Source organism: Macrobrachium nipponense, chromosome 1 (genome assembly GCF_015104395.2).
Source record: "Macrobrachium nipponense isolate FS-2020 chromosome 1, ASM1510439v2, whole genome shotgun sequence".
In the NCBI taxonomy this organism is placed as follows: domain Eukaryota; kingdom Metazoa; phylum Arthropoda; class Malacostraca; order Decapoda; family Palaemonidae; genus Macrobrachium; species Macrobrachium nipponense.
Genome location: NC_087200.1, coordinates 14,402,727 through 14,418,875, shown reverse-complemented (window position 1 = coordinate 14,418,875; position 16,149 = coordinate 14,402,727). Strand labels below are relative to the sequence as shown.

Below are 16,149 nucleotides of genomic sequence, written 5' to 3'. Positions count from 1 at the left end.
TAAACACGACTATCGGCCGATACCGAGATTCACTCACAGATTTAATGCCATGCCCAAGGCCTGAGTCATTGCCATAGTTCATTTTTAATACACACTGCATCACCTTTTGATCTGACCGACGAAAAAAAAAAAAAAAAAAAAAAAAAAAACTAGTAAGAACTGGTTCATGATAGTCACATCCCATCTTGCCTTCAAATTAAAACATCCTGCTGAGAATGTACGTATAATGGGGGGGAAAAAACTTGCTTTAAGGTGACGTAAATGATAATTCACAACAGAACTTGAGTAAACTGACTTAAGCTTCTTACCAGAACAAAATCCATGAAAATTAACAGTTTTACAATAGAAGCCAAAACATAGTCATTGTGGTGGCAATGGACATATATCGGCGCTGGAAATTCCACCCATGCAACCTTTTAATTCAAATTTCAGCAACGTAGGCTCCCTTACATGGGGGCGTAAATATTTCACATTCTCAAACCTTGGACGCCGCCAAAACACCCTTAGCACCACTTTCCTCTATTTGCAATTTTTTTTTTTTCAAATTACTGATTTGTTTACATGTTCCTTGAAATTAATTTCATATACCTTTGTTTGTCGTAGTGTCTATGTATCGTTATTCCAGAGTTTTATGCATGGTTCACAATTTGTGAAGACATTACGTTTATTCTTAGTATAAATGTGGATTTCCTAAATAATGTAATTCTGTTAAAATTGTAAAATATTGTATATTTTCTCTAACAAAAGATAAAAAAATAACTCACTAACAGGATTTCCCACAAACTCACTAACAAAGCCAAAGAAGCAACGCTAAACAACAATAAATCTGGGTTGAAAAAAAAAACTCGTGTTAGGAGACCTAATTAAGAGATTGTGATATAGTGTACAATTAATAAAGAAAAAATACTAGAAGCAAGAACAAACAATAAAAGACTTTTTCGATTAATGAAAGTTTTAATTTACTCACAAAAAATAATAACGTTCCCAAACACTGAAAATCATTAACTCCGATTTCTTGATGAGAAATGAGAAAAATCACACTGCCGTTGTATTAACTCACATGAATCTGAGACAATTGCTTAAGTAGCTACATATATATCTTCTCACTGGTTCGTTCCCCATCAGTAAGGTGTAACCACGCAAAATATTATGCATGAGAACAGAAGTTATGTCGTCATCTAAGGGTTATGTCCTGACGGATGCTTTGTAAATTGTATATTTACCACCCTGCATCAACTATGCATAGGTTCACCACAGTATTTAAGTAATGCTTAATATACTTATTATAATTCCATCAGAACGTCAATGCATACATTTGAAAGCACATCTGATTTAATTTCATATAACATAATCGTCACAAGGTAATCTGTAGCAGGATCTGACGCTTGTCTATGCAGGGGTACATAACCAATAAAGGGTGCGACATTGCAGACATTTTCGTACAATATCCAGGGTATGTTGTGAATATTAATACACACTGTATACATTCCCTAACATCGGATAACAGGATATGCCTGTTCTGAGTCATCGAAGCAAAGGAGGAACACTGGATGCTTTCTTATTTCCAATTAAGTTTTATATAAAAAAAAATACAGTATAGACTATACATACTCTTTATAAATGTGGAGTTACTCATGTAAGTACAATACCTGATATCTTCTTTTTGTATTTCCTATTACCTCCTGTACTTCCTTCAAATGAACACCAAAATCTATGGAAACTTTAATTTCAAGTCAATGGCCCCTGTGACCTTGTTTCATATGAATACGGTTAATCTTCTGAATAATAAAAATGATAATCCTTTTCTGAAAACTGTTTTTAAATATCATGTGAATCATTTGGTTGGTAAATGATGAAGGGAATTTTTTCATGGAAATGGCAAAACAGGAAAGAATACTAGCTGTGTAAATTTTTCCTGGACGATACATTCGCACTAATCCCATCCCGAGGTATTGCAAGCACAGTACTACACCCTCCTCCTACATGTGAACTGCAGAATTGTCTGACCTCAAATTTGGGGTATATAATATGCTAAATATGGGCAGTGTTAAGTTGGGTCCAGGGAAGGCCTCTTAGTAGTGGGAACTCAGGATACTAGGTTAGTTTGGGTTAGGCTGTATAAAACCCTTTACTTCACTCCACGAATTACACCGGCCTAGGACCAAGGACGTCATTGGAAGGGGGGGGGGGTTACTGGAGGGGCAATTGCCCCCCAAAGACTCAAGTTGCCCCCTCCAAGCCTCCACTTGCCCTCCCAAGCCTCACCTCCCAAGTCCCAAGAAGTAACATATTTTCTTTTTAAATGTGCAATCATAAATACGTGAAATTTCTCAAAAATATCACATTTCTTGATCCTTCTCTGTCTGCTAGCTACCAGTGATGATGAGATAGATAAACAGCAGTGTGTGCTCACAGTTTTTGCTGAAATACCTTTCTCATGTGGCTTCAAAACACATAAAATAGCTCAAAATAAAAAACCCACCCCCCAACAAAAATCTGAAATAATGCCCCTGCCTAGGACTGGTTAGGAAGGGAAGGGGGTTCCATGGGAGGGACAAGACCAAGTAGTACTTGGTCAGTTAAGGCTTGGTGCTTTTGGTCAGATAATGATGTAGTAACGCTGTCATTTACATTATCACTTATAAAACTAGGTTAGGCTTGTGTGTTGGAGGGGAAGGGGTGGCGGTCACAATCCACCAGGTACTGAACCAGGGTCCTAAATTAGGTTAGATTCAATTATAACCCTGAATTTTGCTCAATTTAAACCTAACAGGTCAGGTTGGGTTCGGTGGGTAGCAGCTACAGGCCCAAGTCAGTGCTCTGAGCACTAGGCTAGGCATGTTACGATACATCACTGGTAATGCCATCGTCTCTTTAGGAGCCTTTTTATAACCAATTTCTCGTGTTTGTCCCCCCTTCCAAAATAAAACCCTTGCTTTCGCACTGTGGTCGCCTGTAATTCTTAACACAGGCCAAGAAAGACACACAATGAAATTGGTTTACAAGCAATTGTTTAAAAAAAAACAGGTTGGTTTACGAGCAATAGGTAATGTTTAAAAAATAGGTTGGTTTACGAGCAATAAAGTTTACAAAATTGGTTGGTTTACGAGCAATAATGTTGAAAAAAATAGGTTGGTTTACGAGCAATTGTTTTAAAAAATAGGTTGGTTTATGAGCAATTAAAAAAAATAGGTTGACGACCAATTATGTTTAAAAAAAATAGGTTGGTTTATGAGCAACAATGTTTCAAAAATAGGTTGGTTTACGATCACTAATGTTTAAAACAAATAGGTTGGTAGGTATATGAGCAATTAGTATGATAAACTACTAAGTTTCTGAAATAGGTATGTTTACGAGCAATAGGAAGCCTAATGGTAAAAAAATTGGTAGGATAGCCTAAATAAGTTCTATAAATTTGGTCTGAAATGTTCACCTAGCTATATTTATATATGTGTATTCAACAAACGGCCCAAACAGAGAAACTGATGAACTGGATCTAGTAACCTAATGGGGCAAAACACTTAATTATAGGTAGTATAAACATAAAACACATGAAGAACACCTTCGCTAGCCTGATTAGGCTACACTGTTAACTTTATACTAACCTTTTATAAGTGCTGGGATACGTTACCATGATTAATTTTCACAAACACAAGAATCACTTGGGTTAATGACAAGCATCTCATACATTCAAGACCTGCCACTTGGACTGATCTGAGATTTTCTTCTTCTTACATTTCTAACCGGCAAAGAGGGAACGGTGTTGTTATATACCTCCTGGAGAGGAAGGGTATAGCTGACATTCCTCCACTTTTTTCCCAATCTCTATTTTAATTTTTTTTTTTTTTATCGTAGCTGACAACCACAAAGGTTACATAATTAGGTATAAGACACAACACCCTAAAGGCTTTCATCGCCTGACACCGTTTTTCTTTGAACAGCCCTCCAATAAGAAAAAGAAAATATTCAACGCTTGGTCATTAACACCTTATAATAAAGAATATTATCAGGGAAGCTTGCAACAGACCTTCCATTCGATGGAACCACAGATCCGTGTATACACCGTCGTAAGACCAACCAACAGCTTGCCTAAAGAAAATGAGCGCATGAGATCCCTGTCTGCCTTCCTCCTAATCAGGAAGAAGGGTCACGTTTATGAATAGTTATCAACGCACTTTGTGTACTCGATATCATCAGACTGCATTACTTAGTTCTCTTATGCATGAATTCTCTTTCTAACAAATAAGGGTTTTCTGTGAGTTGTTGTTGGAGATTAAGCCAGCCTTGTGCTGGCACGGGCTCTTGCTCCTTGAGCAGCCCGTAACTCAAACTGTGAGCGACACAGTGACACTTTTAGAGTGACGTCATGGGATTTTTCCATGGTTTTTTGAAACTTTAATTTCTTGTCCTTGTGTGCATTCGGGACCTCTTTGTCAATTGTTTTAAAGATGATTCCCTCTTGTAAGTTGTCTGTTGGCGCGAGTCCGCCTTTCAGTTCGTGTATTTTGTTGCATTTACATAGTTTAATTTCAGACCAGATCAGCATCGTCCCACACCATCTAGGGCCATAGAACCTACCCAGTCGATGGGAAACTTTCGACAACACTAGCCATTTTTTGCACTTTTATATTTAATATAAGTTTTAACAAATACATAATTCACTATCAAATACTTCAAATTTTAAAGATTTGACCGCTGAAAATTAGCCCTGTTTATCTTGAAAATCCACAATGATCTCCTTTCGCTAATCTTTTTTAATTTAATCTTGATTTCCCACCAGCGGGGACTGAGTAATACTACGGTTTGTCGTCTCTGTTTCAACTATTGTGGCATCCAAACATACTGCAAGTGTTCTCCATATTAAAAGGATTAATAGGTCCTACAATACCATTGCAAATTTCCGAAATGTTCTCTCTTTTGCTCAACATGCTGACTACACCATGGCCGACTTCCCTGTTTACAGCAGTCTCATTCTGGATCGAAAACTATCTATACTACTCCGCCTGTTGTGCTGGTAGAGCTCAAATTTTAATAAAAGAATCATTACTGAATCTTCCAAGCGGTTTTGTTTGTCATGGATATTAATTCAATTGATTGTCATAGTAACTGAGTTTTTTTTTTTTTTTTTTTTTTTTTTTAGGAAAATCATCACTTTCTCTTGCTAATTTATAAAAGTAACTTTCAATACTTTGCTTTGCTGCCTACAAAATCAATGTTCGAGACGGTAGACAGTCGCCACTGTTTTAAATTTTTATAACAATTATATATATATATATATATATATATATATATATATATATTATTACACCTTCCACATAATTATAATTATTGTATATATTTTGCTGACTGTTTTCCCCCTGTATACCACTTTCCTTTGTCCTTTCCAAGAAACTTGTTGGTCTTGTTTCACCTCCTGTTGTTTCCTTGACTTGCTTCCAGCCCATCCTACCTTTCTTCGACCCCTAAATGTAATTTTGAAATAGTCTCCACTCAGCAACTAAACCAAGGACTCTGGTGTCCGGCAGGGAAGCAGTCCACTTTATTGTGATGTATATATAAGCTAAGTATAAGTGATATTGTTGTAAGGGTTTAATAACGAATTGTGCTTTGTTTTCAAGTGTTCTTAATTTCAAGTACGATTACTTTTCGAGACGTGGTTGTCACTTGTCATTTGTTATTTATTTTGTCATATTGTTTTGTAAATACTTTTTGCATTATTATATTTAAATCTTGTTTGATCGTATTCTCATTCAAATACCTTTATTTTGTATTATTATGGTCCATTGAACCCACCTGCTAATTTGGTAAATTACCCTTCTCTCTCACGACTGTAATAATATTATGGGGGCCTGTCCGGGATGTATTTTTGCTTAACTTCGAGGGTATGTAATAATTGACAACCTCGTTAAGAATCAGTTGTTTGTTTATGTAATTGGTGATTCGTTATTAAACCTTGCTTGATATAAATATCCTGAGTTATAGTTAGTTAGGTGACTGTTTTGTGTTTGCTAGACCGCTGAAGAATTTATTTTCATTGTGCGTAAAATTTTTCGGTGACCGAAGGTGGCCACTTCTGTTTTGGTAAACGACTGCCGTAACCTTGTTATGGTTTTTCCCCTCCCTCCTCTCCTAACTGAGACTCAGTGCGCTGGTTAAAAAGTTAATCTGTTCGTACCATTGTTAAAAATTCATTTCTCTTGAATCATTTGTGACTTTTACGTGCTTATAGTCTTTCCCTGGTCCTTAGATACCAGTCTCTTGCGTATTCATTTTATGTAAAGTGTAATGAATCTTGTTAATGCCTCGACATATGTGCGTGAAGTTACCGTTCTAAGCAAAGTGTAGTAAGTACGGTTGTAGCTGAGCGACGGTACTTCCTGTTGACTTCATTTTGGTTTGAACCGGGAGTAAAATACTTCCAGTGCGTCCTTATTCATTCTCATTTTTCCGTATCTAAAATGTTTTTGTGTATAAATTCTTGTCTAATCGGTTACTATTTATGCGTGGTTTATGGTTTCATGCGTGGTCAATGCTTAACTAAGTTGGCTCCAATTTAAGAATTGTAAAACTCTAATTCAGGTGTTTATATTGTTCTTGAAGTTTCTTTTTTTTCACAATGGCGAAGTTTAATACTCAAAAGTTTGTGGGGGATCCTTCCTCTGAATTGCATACTCTTACCAATGCTAAAAAATCTGAATTAATGGAAGTAGCTAGGCATTTAGACCTTGAGTTACGTTTCTAGTATGCGTAAGTTTGACATTAGGAAAGTGATAATAGATCACTATATGCGTATTGGAACCTTGGGTGACGAAGCTAGGCAGTATCTTGTTCCAGAAACCCCTTCCCTTACAATTGAACAAAAATTAGAGTTTGAACGTCTTGCAGTCGAGCGTGAAAAAGCTCAGTTAGCTTTAAGACAGGAAGAGTTAGCTTTGCAAGCCGCTGAAAAGAGAAGTGAATTTTCTCTTAAGGAAGGAAGAAAGAGAAAAATTTGAAATGGAAAAAGCTAAGTTAAATTTCAAGCAAGAGAAGAAAAAAAAAGAAATAAGTTAGAATTTCACAAGCTAGAGAAGAAAAAAGTAAGTTAGAATTTCAAGCTAGAGAAGAAAAAGCTAAGTTAGAATTTCAAGCTAGAGAGGAAAAAAGCTAAATTAGAATTAAAGCTAGGTTAGCTATAAAGGTGGAACAAGAGAGGGCTTCAATCAATCTCAGATTAGGCAAACTGAACAAGAGTTATCTCCCTTTGACCTGACTAAAAATATAAAGTTAGTTCCCTTATTCACAGAGTATGATCCCGAGGATTATTTTCGGGTATTTGAGGAAACTGCTAATCACCTTAATTGGCCTGTTGAACAGTGGGTATGGCTCCTTAAACCTAAATTGTCAGGTAAAGCTGCTAAAGTTGTTAGGCATCTGGATGATACAATGATTATAAACAGGTTAAGAAAGCAATCTTAGATGCATTTTCCACAAACAGAGGAAGGATATAGACAAGCTTTTCGTTTTCGTAACTTATGTAAATCAAATATCCAAACTTTCTTAGAATTCGCTTCTGACAAGCTTAGAGCTTTCAAGAAATGGCTTAAGTGTGCGAAGTAACTTCTTTTGAAGAACTGATAAATTAATGGTTCTTGAAGAATTTAAAAGGAAACTTCCCATTAATGTAATGCTCTATATTGAAGATAGGCAGGAGAAAGATTTACTAAAGGCTGCTTCCTTGGCTGACACTTATTCCTTAATACATAAGAGTATTCCTAATAAAAAAGCTGAGGTATTTTGTAAAAACCAGTTTCAGGAAAATCCCAGCAGATTTCGGATAATCCCAAAGGTTCTGATAATCCTAAATGTAGTTATTGTAAGAAAGAAGGACCATTACTATTCGTAATTGTAAAGACCCTAAATGTAAAGGATCTGATAACTACCGTAATGTTTTTATGAAACCCAACGTAAAATTTTCAACCTCCCAGATTAAACCTGTTTCGCATGTGCAAGCTAATGTACCCGATGTATTTGATGATTTTAAGTCTGAAGGTATAATAACCTTGGGGGAGAAAGAACAGAAGTCTAGGGTCACTATATTAAGAGACACTGGAGCTGCTTTAACTTTGTTGCATAGTAAGGCTTACCTAATGTTGAGAATAATTTAACAGGTGAGAAGGTGGTTGTAAGGGATCTTACTGGAATCTCATCCATTCCCCTTGCCAGTGTTTACCTTGATTGCCCCACTTGTAAAAGGGAAAGTTGAATATTAGGGGTGATTGATACAGAATTGCCGGTAAAAGGAGTTTCATTGCTATTGGGTAATGATTTAGCCGGGAAATTAATTGTACCAAATTTAATTGTCACTGATACCCCATGGAGGATAAGGTATAGATCTTGAACAAGCCCCAACACATATAGTCACTCGGTCCCAAGCAGGAGAAAAGGTAAATGACTTTGAAGTAGATAGTGATTTCTTAGCTCTAAGGAAATGTCTAGAGATAAACTTATAGTTGCCCAGAGGTCAGATCAATCTTTATCTTTTTTGCATGATAAGGCTGTTGTGATATAAAATCTTTGAAGAATCAAATCCCCTTCTTTTGTTTTTATCATAATAATGGTATCCTAATGCGATTTTACCGTCCTTCTAATTCATTCCAAATCTCGATACCTGGAGTGAGAAATACCAAATTGTTGTCCCTTCTTCGGTACGCACTCATATAATGGAAATTGCACATGATGGACCAGTGGTCATTTGGGACAATACAAAACTTACTATAGAACTACTTGATAAGTTCTATTGGCCTAATTTGAGGAAAGACGTAGGAGATTTCATAAAGACATGTCATGTATGCCAAATAGCTGGCAAACCTAACCAAGTAATTCCTAAAGCCCCTTTACAGCCTATACTAGTTCCACATGAGCCCTTTGAGAAATTAGTAATAGACTGTGTTGGACCCTTGCCCAAGACGAAAGGTGGTAACCAATATTATTAACTCTTATGTGTCCCAGTACTCGTTTTCCAGAGGCCAATCCCACTTAAGAATATATCTGCCAAAAATATTGCTAAACACCTTTTAAGTTTCTTTACTACTTACGGGATCCCCAAGGATATCCAAACTGATCGTGTTCTAACTTTACAAGTAAACTCTTTTCAGAAATCCTGAAGGAATTAAATATAAAACATAGCTTATCATCTGCATATCATCCGGAATCTCAGGGAGTCCTGGAAGCGATGGCACCAAACATTTAAAAGTATGTTAAAAAAGTTTTGTTTAGAGAGCAATCTTGATTGGGATGAAGGAGTAAAGTTTTTGTTGTTTGCTATACGTGAGTCCCCCCAGGAATCCCTAGGTGTTTCTCCTTTTGAAATGGTATATGGGAGATTATTAAGAGGACCCCTTGCATTAATTAAAGATGAATGGTTAAAGCCCCCAGACTCTCATCAGACTGTAACTGTTCAACAATATTTGAGTAATTTTAAGGAAACCCTTTCCAAAGTCCGTAAAATAGCCAGTGAAAACTTAAGCAAAGCTCAGATTAAAATGAAAAATAATTATGATCAAAAAACTAAAATTAGGAAATTCAACCCAGGAGATCTTGTGTTAGCATACTTTCCTATCCCTGGATCCCCATTTTCCTCCAAATTCTTTGGTCCATATAAAGTATTATTTAAAATGTCAATAACCATACCTATGTGATAGAAACCCCTGATAGAAGGAAAAGTACTCAAATTATCCATGCCAATTTGCTTAAAAGGTATCATTCCAGGAATACTGAAACTGGTTATGGAGACAAAATTGTTAATGTTAATGTTAAGGTCAAGGACGAGAAAACCTGAAGTAAGTGAACCTGAATTCATCTATTCGTGGCGTTTTGTAGATAATGATGCTGCCCTGAAAACCTTTGAAAAACTCATGTCAACATCTCCTTTTCAATCAACAGAACTTCAAAACCTTATTTGCTCTTACCCAGAAACTTTATGGAGAAAATCCAGGTCAGTGTACAGTTCTCACCATGGACATCGAACTTTCTACCAGGAACTGCTCCCATACGACAACACCCTTATCGCATCAGCCCGGCCAAGAAATTAGTAATGAAAGAAGAAGTGGAATATCTTCTGAGAACTGGATTAGCTAAAACCAAGCAAAGTCACCCATGGGCGTTCTCCCTGTCTATTTGGTACCAAAGGAGGATGGCAGCATGCGACTGTGTACAGATTACAGGAGAGTAAATTCTGCTACTGTTAAGGATAGTTACCCTTTACCCCGTCTAGATGACATTATAGACTCTGTGGGCCAAGCAAAGTATGTAGCTAAAATAGATCTCCTCAGGGGTATTATCAGGTGAAGTTAACATCTAGAGCCAAGCTTATTTCGGCTTTCATAACTCCTTTTGGGTTTATTCCAGTATGAAGTAATGCCTTTTGGTTTAACAAATGCCCCATCCACATTTCAACGCATAATTAACTACACCATTCAGGGTCTAGAGGGAGTATTTGCATATCTAGATGATATATTGGTGATAGGAGATTCTTGGAAGGAGCTGATGACACGTTTGAATATGCTCTTTGATAGATTAAGAGAAGCCCAGTTAACAATAAATTTAAAAAAATGTGTTTTTGGACAAGCTACAGTTACTTACTTGGGACATATTGTAGGTGGAGGTAAGTCAGGCCTAAAACTGCAAATGTTAATGCCATTCTTGACTATCCAGAACCTAAGACTAGGAAATCCCTTAAAAGATTTCTGGGTTATGGTTTCATATTACAGAAGTTCTGCCGTAATTTTGCTTCAGTATCTGCCCCTTTACATAGTCTTACCAGCCCTAAAAAGAAGTATGAATGGGATGAGAAATGTCAGGCAGCATTTGAACATTTAAAATATTTTTTGAGTAGTGAGCCAGTCTTACACAGTCCTAATTTTTCTAAACCCTTCTCTTTGCAAGTAGACGCTTGCGACACTGGTGCTGGAGGAGTGCTGTTGCAGGAAATTGATGGGTACTCCACCCAATAGGATACACCTCCAGTAGTTTCAAGCTTCATCAGTTGTCCTACAGTACCATAGAGAAGGAGCTCTTAAGTTTGGTTCTTGCTCTCCAAAAGTTTGAATGTTATCTACAAGGAGCTCCTGTCATCCATGTCTATACGGACCACAACCCCCTCACCTTTCTGGAGCGCACCAAGGCCCATAATCAGCGATTACTAAGATGGGCTTTATATCTTCAAAACTTCAACCTTCAAATAAAGCACCTCAAGGGCAGCGACAACGTATTTGCTGATGCCTTGTCACGGGCCCATTCTCAACCTTCTCAGGAGAAGGAAGGTGTTTAACTTTGATCAAGCCACTCCGCTGGGCTTGATCCTCTATGGGGAGGTATTACACCTTCCACATAATTATAATTATTGTATATATTTTGCCTGACTGTTTTCCCCTGTATACCACTTTCCTTTGTCCTTTCCAAGAAACTTGTTGGTCTTGTTTCACACTCCTTGTTCTTACTTGCTCCGCCCATCCTACCTTTCTTCGACCCCTAAATGTAATTTTGAAATAGTCTCCACTCAGCAACTAAACCAAGGACTCTGGTGTCCGGCAGGGAAGCAGTCCACTTTATTGTGATGTATATATAAGCTAAGTATAAGTGATATTGTTGTAAGGGTTTAATAACGAATTGTGCTTTGTTTCAAGTGTTCTTAATTTCAAGTACGATTACTTTTCGAGACGTGGTTGTCACTGTCATTTGTTATTTATTTTTGTCATATTGTTTTGTAAATACTTTTTGCATTATTATATTTAAATCTTGTTTGATCGTATTCTCATTCAAATACCTTTATTTTGTATTATTATGGTCCATTGAACCCACCTGCTAATTTGGTAAATTACCCTTCTCTCTCACGACTGTAATAAATATATCTATATATATATATATATATATATATATATATATCATACACTCAAGTTTTCCCTACCTTTTTTTTTTTCATAAATCTTAAAAGGTAAGTAGTTCTTTTGGTGGTTAAGAAATCAAAATATAGGATAATAAGCGAAGAAAAGAGTTATTGCTTCAGTCTATACGTACCTGCTCTTCCTGAGGTTATAACATTATATGGCATGTGAGGTGACCCAATAGTAAAGAAACTCCAATTAATTACGGTATATTGTCAGGGTGGGGAGGGAGTAGGAAATTCTCATGAGTGATATGTAATGTCTTTTCGGGTGTGGCACGTCACGGTAAAACGACGGGGTAACTTTATTACCGAGATGGCTCACGCGGTGTTTTCACTGGATACACAACACGCAGTACTTTTCTCTCTCTCTCTCGTCTCTCTCTGCTCTCTCTCTCTCTCTCTCTCTCTCTCTCATCTCCCTCTCTCTCTCTCTCTCTCTCTGCTTTCCCAAAGCATGTCTTCTTATAAAGCTTATTTGATTTTCTTGTTAGAAAATAAAACGAAAAGAATTCCATTACGTACAGCAAGTATCACTCTCATAGAGTAGGGCAACCATAAGTATAAGTAACTCCAGAGAGAATCCATCAAGCACATCGTAGGCCTATGCGAGATAAGGGGGAATTTTGGTCCTTATAAAAAAGCCTACAAGCATATTCTGGAAGCTCACACCTGTGGAATGCAACAAAAACAAAGCGCTTTCTTTGCCTCTCCTGTGTTTTGTCTTTCACAATTATCAACTTCCATCATGTTCACAGGTAGTACCAGTTAACACTGTTGTGAATTCCTCTTCCAAGGGTTATGCTAAGAAAATGACCAAACCTTCCTCAATATCCCTTTAATCCAGCGGCTCCCAGGGGTAAATTACCCCACTGGGGGTAATTTCGCATTTGATGGGGGTAATGACAGTTTCATTTTGACAGGTGCTGTAAAAAATTTAAATCTAGCGAACGTCCAGTATCTCTCGCCGGAAATTAGTTGTCACCTCAGAGGAGGGTGGAGAGATTGTGAATTGAGGGGAGGGCTGCCGCATGTAACGGTTTTTTTTTTTTTTTTTCATATCCGGTCCGAAGCAAAGAGAGAACAAAACTATCTCCTCGCATTACTGAAATTATCTCAAACCGAAGATGTCCTTTTTCACACTACTAGAGATTTTTTTTAAGTACATATATATATATATTTTTCTCTTATTTTCAACTGAAGGTGTGATTATTTACATGAAATTATGTGATTTATTTCCAGCAGAAGTATTTATTGATTTATTCGTCATTTTTTCACCCTGATGAACATTATTTCAATTATATATTCTTTCCATTGGTTTTCAAACTTATTGTATGTATGCATTTTTTATTTTTTTATTTTTTTTATTTTCAACAGAAGTAATAGTACTTCTTGGTATATTTGTTTCAATAACTGAATATAAAGGAAGGTTCAACCAACTAAAAGTGTTTGCTTTACATTAATCATGTACAAAATAATAGATATGGTGTCGGGGTAAGGAACTTGCTGTTAGCCAGGATTTTGGAAAAAGTGGGTTAATGACCAAGAGTAATTGGGAACCACATATGAAGCTTCTAAAGTGTATTATTTATTTTCTTGGAATCATCATTAACTAGTTCATTTTATATGAAGAATGTAGGCCTAAAGTGTCGTAAGAAATTACTGCGCAGAATTTTTGACGTCATTAAACTCTCGTCTAGTCGTTTTATTTCAGTATTGTTCAATACTCGCGGGAGTCAAATTATTCGCGCCATATGCATGCCCTCTCAGACAAGCAATTTTGGAATGACGTGGATAACGCAAAGTTTTTCTATTGACCTTTTGATAATGTGCATTTTGCTCTGTACCTACCCTTAGTAAATTCTGTAACATGCAGCAATGGCATGCACCATGAATTTTTAATACCTTCTCTGACCGCGTTCTGGTAAGATAAATTATTTTTGTAATAATTCAAGGATGATGGAAAATGTTCTAGAAGCGTCCCTAGATGCGACTTATAAAAACTGATGTCAACCAGGAATCACCCTCTTTCCTAGCTGGTCCGTATACAGGTCACACGCGGCATGGTGTGGTATCAGAGAGCCAGTATGCTGGAGATAGGTACACAGTGGCGAAGTTCAGGTTACTTCTCTATCGAGATGTATCTGGGAAATCTTGCAAATTAAAGAGGCACTAAGTACTACTTATAAATTCCAATTTGCGACCTTTAGTGAAATTTGCCCATGTCCAGAAATGATCATGATTATTCTAAATGTACAAGAATAAATTGTTCTTGCACAAATACAAACCATCGTTCTTTACATGTGAATTACCTTCAGCACACGCTGGAGCATGCTATTCTACACAATTAGGTAGTTCACTAGTTGTACCACCGATGGGAGGGTCACATAACCACTTAACTTATATCCTTGAGCGGACACAATATCGCCTTCCTCTGCCCAATTGCTTCCTGGCTGTTCTACCATCACTTCATCCAGGGCTTTTCCTTCCTTTTTATTAATGATTGAGCATTTGTGGTATATCTGTTCATGTTTTCTGGATAACATGCCAATCCAAGAATCATTTAAGCCTAAACCTTTCTCTCACCCTATGATGTAGACCGTACACCATTTGCACTAAATGTCACAAGCATGTGTTCCATAAATGATAGGTACTTGCCCCGAGTGTTCTGAGTGGTTCCCGGAGTTGTGGATGAAGTCCAAGAAGACTGCTCGTCCGTCTTTGGAGGTGACGATTGTCCTCGTGGTCAATGACTAATAGTGGCACAAGTGGGTTGGCCTACCCTACATCAACCATCTCCTATCCTGGGCTAGTATACGGTAACTCTTACCTGGAAGGAAGTGATATAATCCTGTTACATGATGTTATATATTCAATCCTATGCTGTTGTATGACTCCCAATTATATCCATCATGACTGATCCCATTGTCGTCGAATTTAGTTAACTGAAACTCATCCTAACGAGGTTGGTTAGTGTATATTTCTTCTGTGTTTTGAAGCCGGAATATAATATGGCGGGCTCATTTACACATTGACAACAAATACCTGGAAAATACAACCTTTGATGCTAGTAACAACAAAACACTTAATTGTATACAAAACATCAGAACATCACATGGTGAATTACAATTTACACAACTGTCACTAAAACTACATAAAGGCAATCACTCTTTCACTTACATATCCAGCAGGAAGGATATTCTCCTCTGAGGGCAACAGGTTTCTTCCCATGTGATGCTGTTCAGCTGCTTCTTCATCTTAGGGGAAAATCACTCATCCATGCTCCATTGATGCTTCGGCAATGGGGACTTTGCATGGGGGGGTGGGAACCGGTCTCAATCTCTTGAGGGCTTCCTCCGTTTACTTGTGGGGAAGCATTCTTCCCCTGGGCAAAGGGAGGTAGCCACTAATGTCCCTCTTTTTCAGATCTGGAGATCAGGAGGACCTTTCAAGACCTGAGAAACCTCTGGCCTTCTCTAGGTCTTCAGGGAAACCATTGGTGCAGGGCTTGATTTCGCATCTTACTGCCGCCAACCAGGCTCCCGTCTCTACTGCATCAGTAACTATGTCTACTGTTTCAGTTACGGGATCTAAGGCCTTCCTAACAACTGTCACAGACCCTTCGGTTATCCATCCAGTCCCATCAACATTGACATACCCTCCAATGTCTCCTGATGCCAAAGATCTTCTCCTAGCCAAACTTATGAAGAGGTACAAGAGCGAGATGAAGTCGAGGAAGAGACCCTGTTCCTCTTTGATGTCCCCAGTACCCTCATCTCCATCTGCTTTCACCTCCTCACCTTCTCTTATTGAAGGTACCGTTCGGCAGACAGACCCAAAGGGGAGAAGGGCGGTGGATCTAGACTGTGAAAAGGCCCATGGGCCTTCTCACAATGTGTCTCCTTCTACAGAAGAAGCACATACATCTCTTTACAACACTACCCTGTCCCAGGACAGATCCCGCGTCTTGGGTGTTCCTGGACTGACATTCGAGGCATCACGGAATACAGCTCTACTCTGTCCCGGGAGGGGGGCATGTGTCTCGGGCATCTCCAGACATCTGAGGCATGGAATGTGCCTATCCTGTCTCACGACAGTGGACCCACGTCTCGGGTGTCCTTTGAAATCTGAGGCATGGAAGCAGCATGCTCTGGGACCAGCAGCAAAGCACATCTAGCACTGATAACAGATACCAGACATCCGTAACGCATAGTATAGCTCCTTCT

General features: G+C 37.9%; 1 protein-coding gene across 2 annotated transcripts in view; it reads right to left on the bottom strand.

Moving 5' to 3' along the window:
• Window positions 1-4,120, bottom strand: part of LOC135219144 (beta-1,3-galactosyltransferase 5-like) — a 74,263-nt gene extending 70,143 nt beyond the window's left edge. The window contains exon 1 of one of the 2 annotated variants that reach the window (XM_064255654.1): window positions 4,028-4,120. In XM_064255654.1, the coding sequence (XP_064111724.1) occupies window positions 4,028-4,034 (7 nt within the window). In that variant the 5' untranslated portion in view covers window positions 4,035-4,120. Of the gene's footprint in view, window positions 1-3,605; window positions 3,754-4,027 lie in introns of those variants that run through there. The other variant, XM_064255656.1, reaches the window with a different exon arrangement.
• Between the last annotated feature and the right edge of the window lie 12,029 nt (window positions 4,121-16,149).